The following is a 17817-nucleotide window of genomic DNA, read 5'->3' on the forward strand; positions in this document are numbered from 1 at the left end:
CTGCCATTCGTCACTGCTCCGTCATTGGAGGCATCGACGACTCCAAAACATGCGAGTCTGTCACATGAAAACGTGAGTAGACGTAAACACCTCAAAATATTACTCGTATCTGTCAGGAGTAAGAGCACACTCAAAGACCAGTAGTAAAATACTCAAAGTAGATCTCGTGAGTTTACATGCACATCGAAGCCTCCCCGACTGATGTCTGAGATCGATAGGCCTACATGTGGATGATTATAAATATATAGGCCTAGGCTACTTTACAAGCAAACCAAAATATTGTCAGCACAAATGCAAACCAATGAAAACTGTAAACTTGACAGGTAACTTGCCAGAGATTTGGCAATTTGTTATGTAAAATTGGTATAATATGTCTGGTAATACACCAAATGACACAATATGTACAATGAGTTCCTGGAACACACAAAATTGCAAAAAATACTAAAGCACTTAAAATATGCCTATTATGTCTCGTTGCAAAGCTTTTTCTCAGCCAGATTTTTTTAAACAATCATAGTTTTTGTTCTTTCACATTCACTTCTATAACACTTCTATCACACTCATAAATATCCCTCATAAAACAATTGTGGATTTGACAGTGAAAAGATTGATTGCCACTCGGGAGCCAAAATGAAGAATGTAGTGAAGTAAAAGTTGTCAAAAATAGAAATTGTAGAATACTGATACCTAAATAAAAATACTTTGAAGTATTTTTACATACATACTTTACACCACTGACTGCAAGCAATACACAATATACCTCACCCCAAAAGATGCTGAAATGTTTTCGGCAGTTGGTAAGAGGACATTTAGCACAGTTAGCTTTTTAAAAGTTGTGCTTCCATGATTTGGTAGACCTTTGGGAAGAAAGTCTTAGCTGACTGGTTAAGCTCTGAGAGCAAAATGCAATTTAAACACATTTTTGTTAAAACTCTCATCAAAGAGCATCTATACCATTTACAAGTATGGATAAAACAGCTAGTCATTATCAATAAGTGAACCATTGGGAGGAGTATGCACCATAAATTCACACCGTAGCCCACTTTTCTGGAAAAGTGTGTGTGGGATGAGGGTGCGGGATAAGGGACATGTGGTGTTGGCAGGCCTGTTCTTGGCCAGCATGTGGAGGCAGGACTTACAGATATAGGGGCTTAAGTAGACATCTAGGTACTTTAGGTACTTAAGTAGACATCTAGGTACTTTAGGTACTTAAGTAGACATCTAGGTACTTTAGTAGACATCTAGGTACTTTAGTAAACATCTAGGTACTTCATGGTACTTTAGTAGACATCTAGGTACTTTAGTAGACATCTAGGTACTTCATGGTACTTTAGTAGACATCTAGGTACTTTAGTAGACATCTAGGTACTTTAGTAGACATCTAGGTACTTTAGTAGACATCTAGGTACTTTAGGTACTTAAGTGGACATCTAGGTACTTAAGTAGACATCTAGGTACTTAAGTAGACATCTAGGTACTTGAGGTACTTAAGTAGACATCTAGGTACTTGAGGTACTTAAGTAGACATCTAGGTACTTTAGGTACTTAAGTAGACATCTAGGTACTTAAGTAGACATCTAGGTACTTAAGTAGACATCTGGGTACTTAAGTAGACATCTAGGTACTTTAGGTACTTTAGTAGACATCTAGGTACTTTAGGTACTTTAGTAGACATCTAGGTACTTAAGTAGACATCTAGGTACTTAAGTAGACATCTAGGTACTTAAGTAGACATCTAGGTACTTAAGTAGACATCTAGGTACTTAAGTAGACATCTAGGTACTTTAGGTACTTAAGTAGACATCTAGGTACTTTAGGTACTTAAGTAGACATCTACTCTTATGTTGTCACTGATCATTTGGACAAATAATGATTTCGCAGGTGCTCGTATCATTTTAATTTTGGAAGGGAGGGGACATTAACATCTCTTTGTTCCCTTTGCACATGATGTTCACATATGATATAAGAGCACTCCAATCAGTCTGTCGAGTGTCATTGTGAGAGAACACTCAGAGGCAATAGAGAGTCTTTCATTTTGGGCAGAACTGAGGGCTTTTTGACATGCACTAGGCCCCCCAATTAAAATACCAATATCACAGAGACAGTCTGCAAACCATGAAGAGAGTGGTTTGTGGAAGGGCTTGAGTTTAACAGCAATCAACCAAAACTAATTGAACTCCTCTTGGAACAAGAATAGCGACTCTATCAAAACACAAAAATCAACCGCTAGTACAGACGTCTCCCTTACCGTTGCTTAACATGTTTTTCATTGGTATGTGCAGTGCAAGTGTGTGTATCGCGCACCATAGCAGGGCACATTTATACTACAGATTATAAATGAGCACCAAATACAGTGCAAGCCCTGCACCAATAAAGCAGTGAGACAAACCTCAGAAGAAACCCTTCACGGCCACCGGCTGAAGAACCTTACATCAGCCACGTATGGTGACTTGAACCTGGATACCTCCACAAGAGAAGGCGTTGCTCTTTTCTACGGGTCAGTCAGACGAGAACCAGAGTAGTACCTGTAGACCACACTGTACAGTAGTGTAAGTGTCTCTCAATGAAATGCACCATAGCTCCTGTGTGGCTCAGTCAGTAGAGCATGGAGCTTGCAATGTCAGGGTTGTGGGTTTGATTCCCATGGGGAACCAGTATGAAAAAAAAGTATGAAAATGTATGCACTCTACTGTAAGTCGCCCTGGATAAGAATTACTAAAATGTTATGTAAATGTAGGTCCACATTGGCCACTGTCAATTGTTACACGCTTAGCTGATGGGTGACTACATTATCAAAGATGAATGTGTAACTTTACCCCTTTCCAGACACGGTCAAAGCAAGGTCAGGAAATGTGTGCTTGTTGTAAAGTGTCCAAAAACTGTGGTCTTCTAGTCAGCTCAACAAAAGGGTCAAAAATATTCTCACAAAAGTGCAAAATACTAAACAAACTAACCTGTATGAATATTTAATTTACCATTACACACAACACCATTATTCTGTCTTTCTTACCGGCACTTACACAGAACCCAAACCGGCTGCGCGTGTGCGCCATCGTACATATATTTATTTTGTCCCCCCCACATCAAACGCAATCACGACACGCAGGTTAAAATATCAAACAAACTCTGAGCCAATTATATTAATTTGGAGACAGGTCGAAAAGCATTAAACATTTATAGAAATTTAGCTAGTTAGCTTGCACTTGAGAAAGCGATGCGACCGGTGTAGTCAGCCTGTCACCGTTGAAGTCGGAAGTTTACATGCACTTAGGTTGGAGTCATTAAAACTAATTTTTCAACCACTCCACAAATGTCTTGTTAACAAACTATAGTTTTGGCAAGTCGGTTAGGACATCTACTTTGTGCATGACACAAGTAATTTTTACAACAATTGTTTACAGACAGATTATTTCACTCATAATTCGCTGTATCACAATTCCAGTGGGTCAGAAGTTTACATACACTAAGTTGACTGTGCCTTTAAACAGCTTGGAAAATTCCAGAAGCTTCTGATTGACATCATTTGGGCGCCAATGGTGGAACAAACTCCCTCACGACGCCAGGACAGCGGAGTCAATCACCACCTTCCGGAGACACCTGAAACCCCACCTCTTTAAGGAATACCTAGGATAGGATAAAGTAATCATTCTCACCCCCCCCCCCTTAAATGATTTAGATGCACTATTGTAAAGTGGCTGTTCCACTGGATGTCATAAGGTGAATTCACCAATTTGTAAGTCGCTCTGGATAAGAGCGTCTGCCAAATGACTTAAATGTAAATGTAAATGTAGCCTAGTGGTTAGAGTGTTGGACTAGTAACCGAAAGGCTGCAAGTTTGAATCCCCGAGCTGACAAGGTACAAATCTGTCATTCTGCCCTGAAACAGGCAGTTAACCCACTGTTCCTAGGCCATCATTGAAAATAAGAATTTGTTCTTAACTGACTTGCCTAGTTAAATAAAGGTTAAAACATTTTTTTTTTATAAAATAAAATTGGAGGTGTACCTTGTGGATGTATTTTAAGGCCTACCTTCAAATTCAGTGCCTCTTTGCTTGGGAGAATCAAAAGCAATCAGCCAAGACCTCAGATTTATTTTTTTAGACCTCCTCAGGTCTGGTTCATCCTTGGGAGCAATTTCCACACGCCTGAAGGTACCACGTTCATCTGTACAAACAATAGTAAGCAACTATAAACACCATGGGCCCATGGAGCTGTCATACTGCTCAGGAAGGAGAAGCGTTTGGTGTCCTAAAGATTAACGTATTTTTGTGTGATGTGCAAATCAATCCCATAACAACAGCAAAGGACCTTGTGAAGATGCTGGAGGAAACAGGTACAGAAGTATCTGTAAAACGAGTACTATATCGACATTACCTGAAAGGCCACTCAGCAAGGAAGAAACCACGGCTCCAAAACCACCATAAAAAAAGCCAAACTACATTTTGCAGCTGCACATGAGGACACAGATTGTACTTTTTGCAGAAATGTCCTCTGGTCTGATGAAACAAAAATAGAACTGTTTGGCTATAATGAACATCGCTATGTTTGGAGGAAAAAGGGGGAGGCTTGCAAGCCGAAGAACACCATCCCAACCATGAAGCACGGGGGTGTCAGCATCATGTTGTGGGGGTGCTTTGCTGTAGGAGGGACTAGTACACTTCACAAAATAGATGGCATCACGAGGAAAGAAAATTAGGTGGATATATTGAAGCAACATCTCAAGACATCAGTCAGGAAGTGAATGCTTGGTCGCAAATGGGTCTTCCAAATGGACAATGACACCAAGCAAACTTCCAAAGTTCTGGCAAAATGGCTTAAGAACAACAAAGTCAAGGTATTGGAGTGGCCATCACAAAGCCCTGATCTCAATCCCATAGAAAATTTGTGGGTAGAACTGAAAAAGCGTGTGCGAGCAAGGAGGCCTACAAACCTGACTCAGTTACACCAGCTGTCAGGAGTAATGGGACAAAATTTCCCCAACTTATTGTGGGAAGCTTGTGGAAGTCTACCCGAAACATTTGACCCAAGTTAAACAATTAAAGGTAATGCTACCTCCCCATACAAATCTGTCAGTGTAAGCTAGAGAGAGCTGCATTGGATGCGTCTCAAACCACCACATCCACTGATGACGCACTGCGGTGAAAGGTTACAGAGCTCGAGCGATGTTTGTCAGACGATGAGACATCCCGAAAATTGGTCTTCTCACAAAATCGTCTGTAGTAGGCTACAAACTATTATGACCCCTCTATGGAAAGATGAGACTCTCACGAACACGATGGTGTTCTTCCTTTCTACACATCTCTGTGAAAAGGGGAGACTCTCACAAACACGTACATGTCAGTTGTTGCCCACAGGCCTCACAAGACCTGCCTTAAGGTCCCCCGATACCAGTTTAAAAAAATCTATGGAAATACAGCGCAGTCGGAAAGTATTCAGAACCCTTCACTTTCCAGCATTTTGTTACGTTACAGCCTTATTCGAAAACGTATTAAATAAAATGAAGTTATTGTCAATCTACACACAATACCCCATAATGACGAAGTGAGACATTTTTGCAAATTTATAAAAAAATATGTAAACACCTTATTTACATAAGTATTCAGACCCTTTGCAATGAGAGTCAATTGAGCTCAAGTGCATCCTGTTTCCATTGATCATCCTTGAGATGTTTCTACAACTTGACAGGCACACACCTGTCTACATAAGGTCCCACAGTTGACAGTGCATGTCAGAGCAAAAACCAAGCCGTGAAGTTGAAGGAATTGTCTTGTATAGCTCAGAGACATGATTGTGTTGAGGCACAGATCCGGGGAAGGGTACCAAAAAATGTCTGCAGCATTGAAGGTCACCAAGAACACAGTGGCCTCCATTATTCTTAAATGGTAGAAGTTTGGAACCACCAAGACTCTTCCTAGAGCTGGCCGCCCAGCAAAACTGAGCAATCGGGGGAGAAGGGCCTTGGTCAGGGAGGTGACCAAGAAACCGATAGTAGCTCTGGCAGAGTTCCTCTGTAGAGATGGGAGAACTTTCCAGAAGGACAACTATCTCTACAGGACTCCACCAATCAGGCCTTTATGGTAGAGTGTCCAGACGGAAGCCACTCCTCAGTAAAAGGCATATGACAGCTCGCTTGGAGTTTGCCAAAAGGCACCTAAAGGACTCTCAGACCATGAGAAACAAGATTCTAGGGTCTGATTAAACCCAGATTGAACTCATTGGCCTGAATTCCAAGCATCACGTCTGGAGGAAACCTTGCACCATCCCTACGGTGAAGCATGGTGGTGGCAGCATCATGCTGTGGGGATGTTTTTCAGGGACTGGGAGACTGGTCAGGATTGAGGGAAAGATGAACAGAGCAAAGTACAGAGAGATCCTTGATGAAAACCTGCTCCAGAGAGCGCAGGACCTCAGATGGGGGCAAAGGTTCACCTTCCAACAGGACAATGACCCTAAGCACACAGCCAAGACAACACAGGAGTAGCTTTGGGACAAGTCTCTGAATGTCCTTGATTGGCCCAGCCAGAGCCCGGACTTGAACCCGATCAAATATCTCTGGAGAGACCTGAAAATAACTGTGCAGCAACGCTCCCCATCCAACTTGACAGAGCTTGAGAGGATCTGCAGAGAAGAATGGAAGAAACGATGCAAAGCTGTCATCAAGACAAAGGGTGGCTACTTTGAAGAATCTCAAATATAAATATATTTGATTTGTTTAACACTTTTTTGGTTACTATATGATTCCATATGTGTTAACTATTTCATAGTTTTGATGTCTTCACTATTATTCTAAAATGTAGAAAATAGTAAAAAAATAAAATAAAATAACGAGTAGGTGTGTCCAAACTTTTGACTGGTACCGTATATGGAGACTGTTTAGTTCCAAAAATAAGGGGTTAAATAAATTTAAAGAAAATAAATGTTTCCTGATCCTTCTTATATTTCTCAGATAAGGAAGTTTGTTCTGAAGTGTCTGTCCTCTAAGATTGTTTGAGCAAGTACATCATGTCATAGGGCTGACAGCCATCAATACAAATATATACAGTGGACCTACTAGTGACCAACATTAGCAGCAGCACAAAAGTATAGCAAGCCAAAGTTGCCTAATAAGTAAAAGTGCTTTGTGCATTCTTAGATCATCTCGTCAACAACATATCAACAATGTGCTAACAAAATCATCAACAACACATTACCATCGTCGTTGTCAACATCATCGTCATCCCTAGCCTACCTCCTTCTCGTCCCTGTATTCATGAACTTTACAAGGGAATGACAGGATTATTTGGAATGAAGCTACTGACCTTTAATACAGGACATTTCCATGTAAAAGGCCCCATGAGGACCAATGTGTGAAGTTCATAGGAGCATATCAAATTGGAAGTCAAATGAAAGCTATGAGCCTATATTTTTGGGAAATGAAAGCGTAGGTATAAATGTTTTACAATTTTCCATCTTAAAAATGTGGATTAAGTAAAGGCTTTGATTTCTGGTGAAACGGAGGAAAGGAGGTCTTAGAAAACATCTAACATAAAATTAAAGGGTATGAGAAACACATGAAAACACAATCATGTTGAGTTAAAGACCCCTGCCAACTAATATCAACACTTATATTTAGTTTTGGGCGAACAATTTGCCGTCTGTAAATTCATAATTTGGTATTATTTGGGGCCGGAGATCATTAGAATAATAGCCAGTGAAGAACAATTGTAACGACTGTTGGTGGAAGAAGGTGAGGACCAAAGCGCAGCGTGGTACGTGTTCATGTTATTTATTAAACTGAACACTAAATACAACAAGTAACAAAAGAACAACCGAAACAGCTCCGTCAGGTACTAAACAGAAAATAACTACCCACACCACACAGGTGGGAAAAGGCTACCTAAGTATGGTTCTCAATCAGAGACAACGATAGACAGCTGCCTCTGATTGAGAACCACTCCCGGCCAAACAACACAGAAATCCAAAACATAGAAATGAACATACCCTGGTCTAACCAAAATAGAGAATAAAAGCCTCTATATGGCCAGGGCGTGACAATAATACCCAAATATGCAAAGGAGGATATTGCATATTTCTACCTATTCAGGATACATCAACATCTGTGTAGTATAGATCAAGGACCTATGATGTAATTACCATAATTCTGTTACAGGGTGTAAATCCACTTTACTTCCTCTAGTTCAATAACCAAAATAGATTTTATTCAAACTGAAGGTGTCATGTCATAGATGACACCCCATTCTTTCTTTGAATCTCAATTCGGAGAAGATATTTAACTGAGTTTTAGAAAAACGTTTTCATATAAAAAAAACTGATTTTACATCTGCACAGTTCTTCCAGTAAATGTGTAACATTTTCAGTGGAAATTGTTTAAAGTAGTCATTGTGCATAGAGTTGTATGGTTTGTTAAAAGGGGCAATCAGCAGTAGAAACAATAACAAACTGTTCTTCCCTGTTTTGGTAAAAAGCTGAGGGATGGGTATGGAGAAATGTAACCACTCTTAAATTGATATACAAAGCTATGGATGCAAGTGTAACAGAATAGCTTCCGTCCATCTCCTCACCCCAAACCAGGGACCCTCTGCACACATAGACAACAGCCACCCTCGAAGCATCATTACTCATCGTTCCACCAAAGCCGCGGCCCTTGCAGAGCAAGGGGAACAACTACTTCAAGGTCTCAGAGCGAGTGACGTCACCAATTGAAACGCTATTAGCGCGCACCCTGCTAACTAGCAAGCTATTTCACATCGGTTACACAAGGACTGACCTTCCATGATATCAAAAGTACAGTTTTAACCATGTTTTGAGGCTATATAGTGTTTGCTTTGCATTTACTTTCTTTACAAACATTGACAAAAAAAAAATATATATATAATATATATATATATATTTCAGGTTCTGATTGGGTATGACATTTGAACTAAAGATCATAAGGCATTAATAAGTTATATTCTTCAAGAATCAATGGGTACATATAATTAATGTATACTTCCAAAAATGGATGTAGCAACTGCAGATTGCCCCTTTAAACTTTGAAATCAATGTTTTCTGTAAATCTGTTGACGTGGAATTTCCCTACACCCAACATTAATTGGATGTTTTTGCAGTCTAAGGCAGAGTAAACATCTCAGAGTACTCCTACTCCGAGATGTTTGATATATACGGCCTCTGAACAATTGCCTTTGGAGTCATAACTAGAATCATGTCCTATGTGCTTTCCATACACAATGCTAACTGGAAAAGTAACCCACTCTCACCCACCAGATGCATGCATGTTCCCTCTACAAAGCCTTTACGAAACCTCCTGCAGCAGAAAATAGCCACCTTCCCTGGTTTGACCATGGAGACCGATGTCTGATTCTGTGGCAGGTGAGAACCGCAATGAAAAAGAGGGCACAATAGGCTACAGGCACACACACAGGCACGGAGCATCTCTTTCCTTCTAATGAAAGGATACCAGAACATGTGACTGCAATTCAGCACAGGTGATAAGGCTAATGGGAACTTTTTTGTTTTACAATGAACATACTGTCAGGAGGTGAACCTCAAAAGGCTAAATCACAATATATGATCCATGTGATGACTCCTGAGACTTTGTTTACTGAAAAACGGTTTACTGTTATGTGTAGATAGCTAGCTATATTCGTATACACAATAGCATAAGTGACTAAACTTAAATTAAGAAACAGTAGCCCATCTACTCTATTTAACTTGGTAGCTAGCTACCATGATGATGATGCAGTTCAATGACTCAGAGCGTGCATGGCCATGATCCTATAGCGCTATAAATAGTATGGAAAATTCATGATATTAAAACTAACATTTACATTTGGATATTCGTAAATGTGTATTAATATGAATTTTGGCGTAGTATGTATTTTATAGGGATAGCCAATGACAAAACGATCCAGTTTGAGCTAATGTTAAATCCAGCAAGCAAAAACCAAAACAACAACCTGACGTTAGTCTCGGTTGTCGATTGAGTTGATAGCCCAACATTTGTACGTTTAGCCAAATAATTTCTATGAAAATGTTTATGACGATGGTATTTCAAACAATGGCCATAATTAAGACATAAAATATCCTACCTGGAATTTCCAAATTCCTTTGCATTCCCTCAAAACGAGGAATTTATATTTTAATTGAAGAAGAATTTGGTGGACAACAGAAAGTTAGAGGACAATTACGTCATTGCTTGTTGTTACGGAGAGTCAGATGCGCCATACTAACAAAAAAAATATGTACCATCCTACATCCACGCTGCCATCTAGGCCTACGCCAGGTGGCAGCATCGGCCCTGCTGCTCACATCGAGGTGTGTAGAAGTTTCCTCTCTCTGATCCGAGGGAAACTTATATACATCCAACATCTTTATTTTGAAGCAAGAACAGCAATGGCAGATTCGTTTTTATTATTTTCAGCATTGAGAAAGGATAGGCATATGTAACCTACTGTTTCCGTTAAAGCTGTGTTTTTCGAGAATAATTGCTATTGCTCTTGACAAAACATTATGAATAATAAATACATACACCTTTAAAATGTGTGTGTGTGTTTGGACGAGGGGGGATATTCCATGCAAATTCACTGTCATTGCTGTTCTATCAAAACCTGTTGGTAATGTCCTAGTGATGATAGCGCCTATATCTCACTGCCCGCACTCTCTCAGAGAGAGCCCAACTGTTGGTGCGCAGAGAAAATCGTTATTTCAACCTCACAGGCAACTGACGTATTTTCCATCACTGGTATAAATATACAGTTTCGTCAGTCTTCACCCCCCGGCACAGGGAGTGTATGCAATGCTATGCGAAGGGCGCAAAGAATCCAGCTCAGATCACCAAATGCTCTCCAAGGATGGAGCTCCGTTGCGCACTGGAACTGACACGTAGTAACTGAGGGGCGCTTCCTTTTTCATCACCATGGAGGAAAGAAACAACACTACGGCCGCATGGTTTCCATTTGATTTTCAAAACGAAACCTCGACAGCTGATGCAGAGATTAAACTAAGTTCCCAAATCTTCACCTCCTTTCTTCTTTCCGTACTTATCCTCTGTGCCGTATTTGGGAACGCGTGTGTGGTTGCAGCCATCGCCCTGGAGAGAAATCTTCAGAATGTAGGGAACTATCTGATTGGGTCTCTGGCCGTGACTGATCTGATGGTATCGGTTCTGGTGTTGCCCATGGCGGCCCTTTACCAAGTCTTAAACAGGTGGACTCTCGGACAAGTACCATGTGACATTTTCATCTCTTTAGATGTGTTATGTTGTACATCATCTATACTGCACCTTTGCGCCATCGCCTTGGACAGGTACTGGGCCATTACCGAACCTATAGAGTATATGAAGAAGAGGACGCCTAGAAGAGCGGCGGTTCTGATCAGTGTCACCTGGTTTGTCGGGTTTTCCATCTCTGTTCCACCCATGTTGATCATGCGTTCCCAGCCGAGTAGTAAAGCGGAGGACATAGCTAATCCCGAGCAGTGCATGATAAGTCGAGACCCCTGGTACACAATCTACTCGACATTCGGCGCGTTCTACATTCCGTTGATACTCATGTTGGTCTTATATGGACGGATATTCAAAGCTGCCAGGTTTAGAATCATGAGAACAGTGCGTAAAACAGAGAAAAAGAAAGTGTCGGATTCTTGTTTGGCACTGTCCCCTGCTCTTTTCCACAAGAGGACCAACGGGGACCCGAGTAAAAGCTGGAAGAGGAGCGTGGAGCCCAAACCAACCCCATGCGTAAACGGTGCGGTCAAGCACGGCGATTTGTTGGAGATTATCGAGGTTCACAGCAACTCAAAAAACAACCTGCCACTCCCCAACAACCCCAATTCCGAGCCGCTCTTTGAGAGCAGACAAGATAAGAACATGGAGGCAAAGAGAAAGATGGCCATGGCCAGAGAGCGCAAGACTGTGAAGACGTTGGGTATAATTATGGGCACTTTTATTTTTTGCTGGTTGCCTTTCTTTATTGTCGCCCTGGTAATGCCCTTTTGCCAGTCGTGCCAAATGCCAAAGTGGCTCGAGGACGTCATTAACTGGCTCGGGTACTCCAACTCTCTACTGAACCCCATCATTTACGCATATTTCAACAAAGACTTCCAAAGTGCCTTTAAGAAAATAATAAAATGTCACTACTGCAAAACATAAGCATATTACATAATCCGTTTATGATGGAAAACAGTTCACTGCAGAGTTGGGACTGATGTCTGCAGAAGACAAATCTTACAACCATTTCAGTAGCATTAGTCAGTCAAACATGGGTCTACTGAAAGGTTGACAGTAATGTTGACAGTTGACAGTAATGTTGTTTAATAAAACTAGTTGTATTATTATTAATATTATTATTATACCAGGAGTTGTTTTTACGAAGATGTATTAACAGGTTTGCAGGATGTCAGAGCTGATCACTCCTGCCCATGTCAAGCATGCTTTGTAGTGTTCAATAAACCATGTCCTATTTCAGGATCTTCTGTAATTCTGTGTTGATTTGTGTGCTTGCTTGGAGCTTTGTATAATCTCTTAGGCATTTGCCATAGCATTTTAGGGGGAAACAGTTATTTGTGTTGAGTCACCTACATTTACAAGTCTATCAGCAATAGAAAGCATTATGGAAGTATAAGCATCATTTAGTTTTTCTTGTAGGAATAATTGTGTATAGAGATATACCCAAATCAGCCCACAGCAAATAATCACTTTTTTTCACAACAGACTGGTGGTTGAGACAATCACATACATCACCAGTAACATCCCTGAACTACTTACACACACACACACTTTTTTTATAGGCAACATGATCAGATATGAAAATAAGAACAAAATCTAATGCGTAATGTTGATATCCATCACTGAAGTGCTAATTGTCTATCCTAGTATGAATAATTTCAGGAAGTTCAAATTGTATTTTGCAATTGAGGCATGTCACAGGGATATAAAAAAAAGAATGCAATGGAATTCAAAACTAGTGACAGCAAGTCAAAGTTGAAAGCTCCACAATAACAAGCTTTATAAACCAATAACCTAGTAAGCCTGTGTGTGTGTGTGTGTGTGTGTGTGTGTGTGTGTGTGTGTGTGTGTGTGTGTGTGTGTGTGTGTGTGTGTGTGTGTGTGTGTGTGTGTGTGTGTGTGTGTGTGTGTGCTGATATGAATGGGGGACATACACTACCATTCAAAGGTTTGCGGTCACTTAGAAATGTCCTTGTCTTTGAAAGAAAAGCAAATTTTTTTATCCATCAAAATAACATAAAATTGAAACAGACGCCTCACAAGTCCTCAACTGGCAGCTTCATTAAATAAACCCGCAAAACACCAGTCTCAGTGAACGTCAACAGTGAAGAGGCGACAACGGGCTACTGGCCTTCTAGGCAGAGTTCCTCTGTCCAGTCTCTGTGTTCTTTTGCCCATCTTAATCTTTTTTTTTATTGGCCAGTCTGAAATATGACTTTTTCTTTGCAACTCTTCCTAGAACGCCAGCATCCCGGAGTCGTCTCTTCACTGTTGACATTGAGACTGGTGTTTTGCAGGTATTATTTCATGAAGCTGCCAGTTGAGGGTTTATGAGGCGTCTGTTACTCAAACTAGACACTTTAATGTACTTGTCCTCTTGCTCAGTTGTGCACCGGGGCATCCCACTCTCACTCCACTTCTATTCTGGTTAGGGCCAGTTTGCGCTGTTCTGTGAAGAGAGTAGTGCATAGCGTTGTACGAGATCTTCATTTTCTTGGCAATTTCTCGCAAGGAATAGCCTTCATTTCTCAGAACAAGAATAGACTGACGAGTTTCAGAAGAAAGTATTTTTTTCTGGCCATTTTTAGCCTATAATCAAACACAAACGCTAATGCTCCAGATACTCAACTAGTCTAAAGAAGGCTAGTTTTAATGGCTTCTCAGGATAACAGTTTTCGGGTGTGCTAACATAATTGCAAAAGGGTTTTCTAACGATCAATTAGCCTTTTAAAATGATAAACTTGGATTAGCTAACACAACGTGCCATTGGAACACGGGAGTGATGGTTGATAATAATGGGCCTCTGTTTATGGAAATCTACATAGGCGTACAATCATCCGTTTCCAGCTACAATAGTCATATACAACATTAATGGTAGTGTATGTATATTTTTTAATTACACCTGCACTCTGTGGGTTCATTAGAGAGAGTCAGAAAGAAAGAATGAGAGAGTGTGTGTGCACTGAACAGAAATGATGAGAAGAAAAGAGAGAGCGAGAGGATGGTGCGATGTATGGTGCGATGTGTATGTTGGAGTGTTTGTGATCTGATCACTGCTATAAAACAAGATGCTAGCTTGATTGATTGTGCCATTATGCATCTGGAAGCTATTGTATGGTCTGTAGTGGGGCATTAGCATAGCAACAAAGATGGGCTATTTGCACAGCGTAGGAGACCAATTCAACTCAGCACAGTGCTTTTCTCTCTTGCAAAACACTCCCCAACAGACCCACACACATGTCTCTCTGTGTGATTTTCAGCAAATCTCCGGAGGGTGAAGGAGTCCACCCATGCAAAGGGTCTTACATTTTTATCTTACATTTTAAATGTAAAACTGTATTCTAATCATAACCTAACTTTCACCATGAACCTGATTCATTTAACACTGGCATTACATGTAAAATGCTCTTTCGTGTTGGTTTTCAAAGGGATACAATATAACTGGCCAGTGTGCCCCATGGAGCATGGCATGCTGTTTCCTTCCGCAACCCCGGCAATCCTTCCCACACAAGCTAGACCCACTAAATACTACTCAATGGAAAAAGAGGATGGAGAGCCGCGTCGCCATAGCGACTCTCAGGGCCTTCAAACTCTGGGTTTGAGGGGCAATTATCTGATCAAAGGACGTCTAGAAAACAGGAATACAGAGGGCCCACGTGGGGCCCCACAGCTGGCCAGACACCACCTTCCTGAGGAGCCCCATTTTGTTTTCACAGCCCTGAGTACCACAGTTGGGGAATTAAAAACATTGTTAAAGACTACAACTTGGGCCCAAAGTTGTTCTTGCACTGATTGGAAAAATAAGGAAATCTCCTGGCCCTATAACCATATCCAAGGCCCACTCCTCGCAACAACCATCCACCTACATTTGTCCCATCTCATCCACTCTCCTCTTGTTCTCCAACAAAGCACAGTGTTTGTCTAAGTGTCTACTTGGGGTGCAAATAGCCAGAGATCATTTCAGACAGACAAAACCATGATGGAGAATGAATCATAAATCTGCCATTCAGATTCCTTTGCAATCTCCCGTGCACTCCTCACTAAATTACTGTGTGGATTGGAGAATATGAGAACATCATATCCATGTGCACTTGAGCTGCTCAGTTATGCAGCCCCCGGTGTTCTTCTGTCAGTACCATTAGGTTCCAGTCCTTCAACTAAACATATAAACCCATGGCAGAAGAAGAATTGGTTTCCGTTTTGGTCTCTGCTTGCTTGTCCTTACATAATAGCTTACAGTATATGAAAATATATAAGTACATGATGAAATGAGGTACTCCTGAGTTAGTTACTCATCATATGAATAGATGAAAAAGAGAAATACATACAGCATATATCAATTTCTGTCCATCATTCTTTCTCTACTCTCTCTCTATGTCACCTCCCACCCCTGATTAAAGCTCACACCAGTGATGCAATTTGTAGTAGCAGGAAACAGATGAACACTTGACATTAAACAGAAGCTCATTGTTTGTAGTGTTGCTGTTTGTACCTTCGGCAGGTGCTGTCATTCAGCATTCTGCAGCGGCTGCTCCCACTCACCTGTGGTCTATAGAGAACAATGGAACAGGAAGATTAAAGATGACGACACATACATCAGAGAAGAAGCGGGCACACATACGCACACAAACAGGTGTAAAAAAAAAGTGTGCGTTATTTGATTTATTTGATACAGGTCTTAAGACAATTCACATTGGCATATTAATGGTTATGGGTAATATTCACAAGGGGTTTGACATCTCTTTAGAAACACTGAGGAAATTCAATGAGGGAATTGACTACTAGCACATAAAACAATGTGGGCCGTTACCCCGCCATCAGCCAAAAGGCACATCTACTGTTCTTTTCATTTATCTTTCCTCTTTCAATTTCTGTCTCTGTCTGACCACCTGAGGCGGGGAATGTGCTGGAAAGGGATTAGAAAAGGGATGATAAGGTGGGATAAGGTAAGGTGGGACAACGTGAACAGGGTTGGGGGGAAACGGCGAAAGCACAAAAGAGTGGTGAAAAAGGCAAAGCTGCAGAATGAGAGAACATGAGCAATCCTCTCCTCAAAGCCATTACCTGTTCCTCCCCAGCTTGACACTGACAGCCAACATTGACATCCAACTGACTGAACAGAAGGAGAAAGATGATTCTGATGCACAATGAGACACAATGACACACATGTATATTCAAACGCACAACAGACATATGGTCAGACGGATAGACACATAGGTGGACTTTCCATCCATCAATTAATCAGATTGATAAGTATTGTGCCAACACACTCTATCATGTGTTGCAGGTTGGTATTTACTGTCATGAATCTTGCTGTGGAGGCAGCTCTGCAGTGGTCACTAGCTGGCAAAGCCACAAAGTCATAAAATCAGATTTTTAAACCTAACCACACTATTACCCTAATGCCTAACCCTAAATTAAGACCAAAAAGCACTTTTGTTTTACTTTGCAGCTGGCCCACCTGACAGAAAACGCTCAGTTCTGCCTCCAGGGAAAGATTCATGCCAATAAATGTCAACCTGCTCATTTGTTACCCTCCCCCCACCCCCCAGTTTCCAGTCACAATAAGGAAGGGATCATAACAGTCAGACAGCTTGTCTATGGCTTCCCGAATAAGCTAGGCAGACCCCTTTATGTCCCCGATCCAATGGTATATAAACAAAAAGCTTGTAAGTCTCTGAAGCGGACACTGCTGCTTGTAAAAGATCAACAGGAAAAGCCCAACACAGAGTTAGCCAACCCAATCCTCACTAATGACAAACATTCCCTTGTACTCTGTCCTTGCCCTTTCACAAGGAAGAAACTAATAGTCTGGCTCATGGACTATATGAAATGCACATACAGATATGGCTTTGCCTATATCAATAGGGTATATAAAGGATCAATGGTCTATATAATAACATAGTAGCAGAAGGATGTGTGTCGATTGTTGGAATATACCATAAAGCCATTATTAGAGAGGGATCTAGCCTGTCAGTCTGTGGCATTCTGCGCCACCGTCTCAAATCCTACAGTCTGGACTCAATGATTCAGAAGCAAACATTTCCTAACTGTGGATAAGCCCACTTATAAAGACCAATGCTTATGAAAGTAAACCCACAGACACTGAAAACTAAGCTAAAAGGTGTATCACACTGCTTCCCATGGGACTAAACAAAGATTGCTCACTGTTGAACCAAAATAGCACAAACTACTCCAAATCTGACTCCACACCTACAGTACTGTATTTAACAATAATGTGAAAACATCCATAAAGTACACAAGACAGTAAAATATCTTCAAATAGTATTTTAATAAGGAGAGATGGAGATAAACGCTGATGTGTCACTGTTTGATAGACTCAGGGACAAATTGGTGGAGCTTCAGTCATTACCTAAGCAGAGATCAGAGCAGAGGCTTTCCTGTGGCTAGCAGGTGAAAGATTAAAAACCTCTGTTCCTCTGAAAAGGAGAAGTTTAAAAGATTCTCACCTACTGTATGAACAGCACTGAGGGAATGCTGCCCACTTACAGTATAGTACAAACACTAACCCACTGTCTCCCCGCTGTGTACTGTCACTCTCTCATGTGTTGCAATACATTGGGGGGGAAAAC

General features: G+C 41.0%; 1 protein-coding gene across 1 annotated transcript; it reads left to right on the forward strand.

Annotated features, from left to right (window-relative positions):
* Positions 1-10915: 10915 nt before the first annotated feature.
* LOC135543928 (5-hydroxytryptamine receptor 1A-beta-like) lies at positions 10916-12201 on the forward strand. Its single transcript, XM_064971249.1, has one exon. The coding sequence runs from the start codon at positions 10916-10918 to the stop codon at positions 12146-12148; it is 1233 nt and encodes a 410-aa protein (XP_064827321.1). The 3' UTR covers positions 12149-12201.
* The last annotated feature ends 5616 nt before the right edge of the window (positions 12202-17817 follow it).

This window comes from Oncorhynchus masou, chromosome 8 (assembly GCF_036934945.1).
Source record: "Oncorhynchus masou masou isolate Uvic2021 chromosome 8, UVic_Omas_1.1, whole genome shotgun sequence".
Taxonomy (NCBI): Eukaryota; Metazoa; Chordata; class Actinopteri; order Salmoniformes; family Salmonidae; genus Oncorhynchus; species Oncorhynchus masou.

What these genes read in the sequence shown, in the direction of transcription:
- LOC135543928 (XM_064971249.1), top strand. Translation starts at nt 10,916, where the DNA reads ATGGAGGAAAGAAACAACACTACGGCCGCATGGTTTCCATTTGATTTT.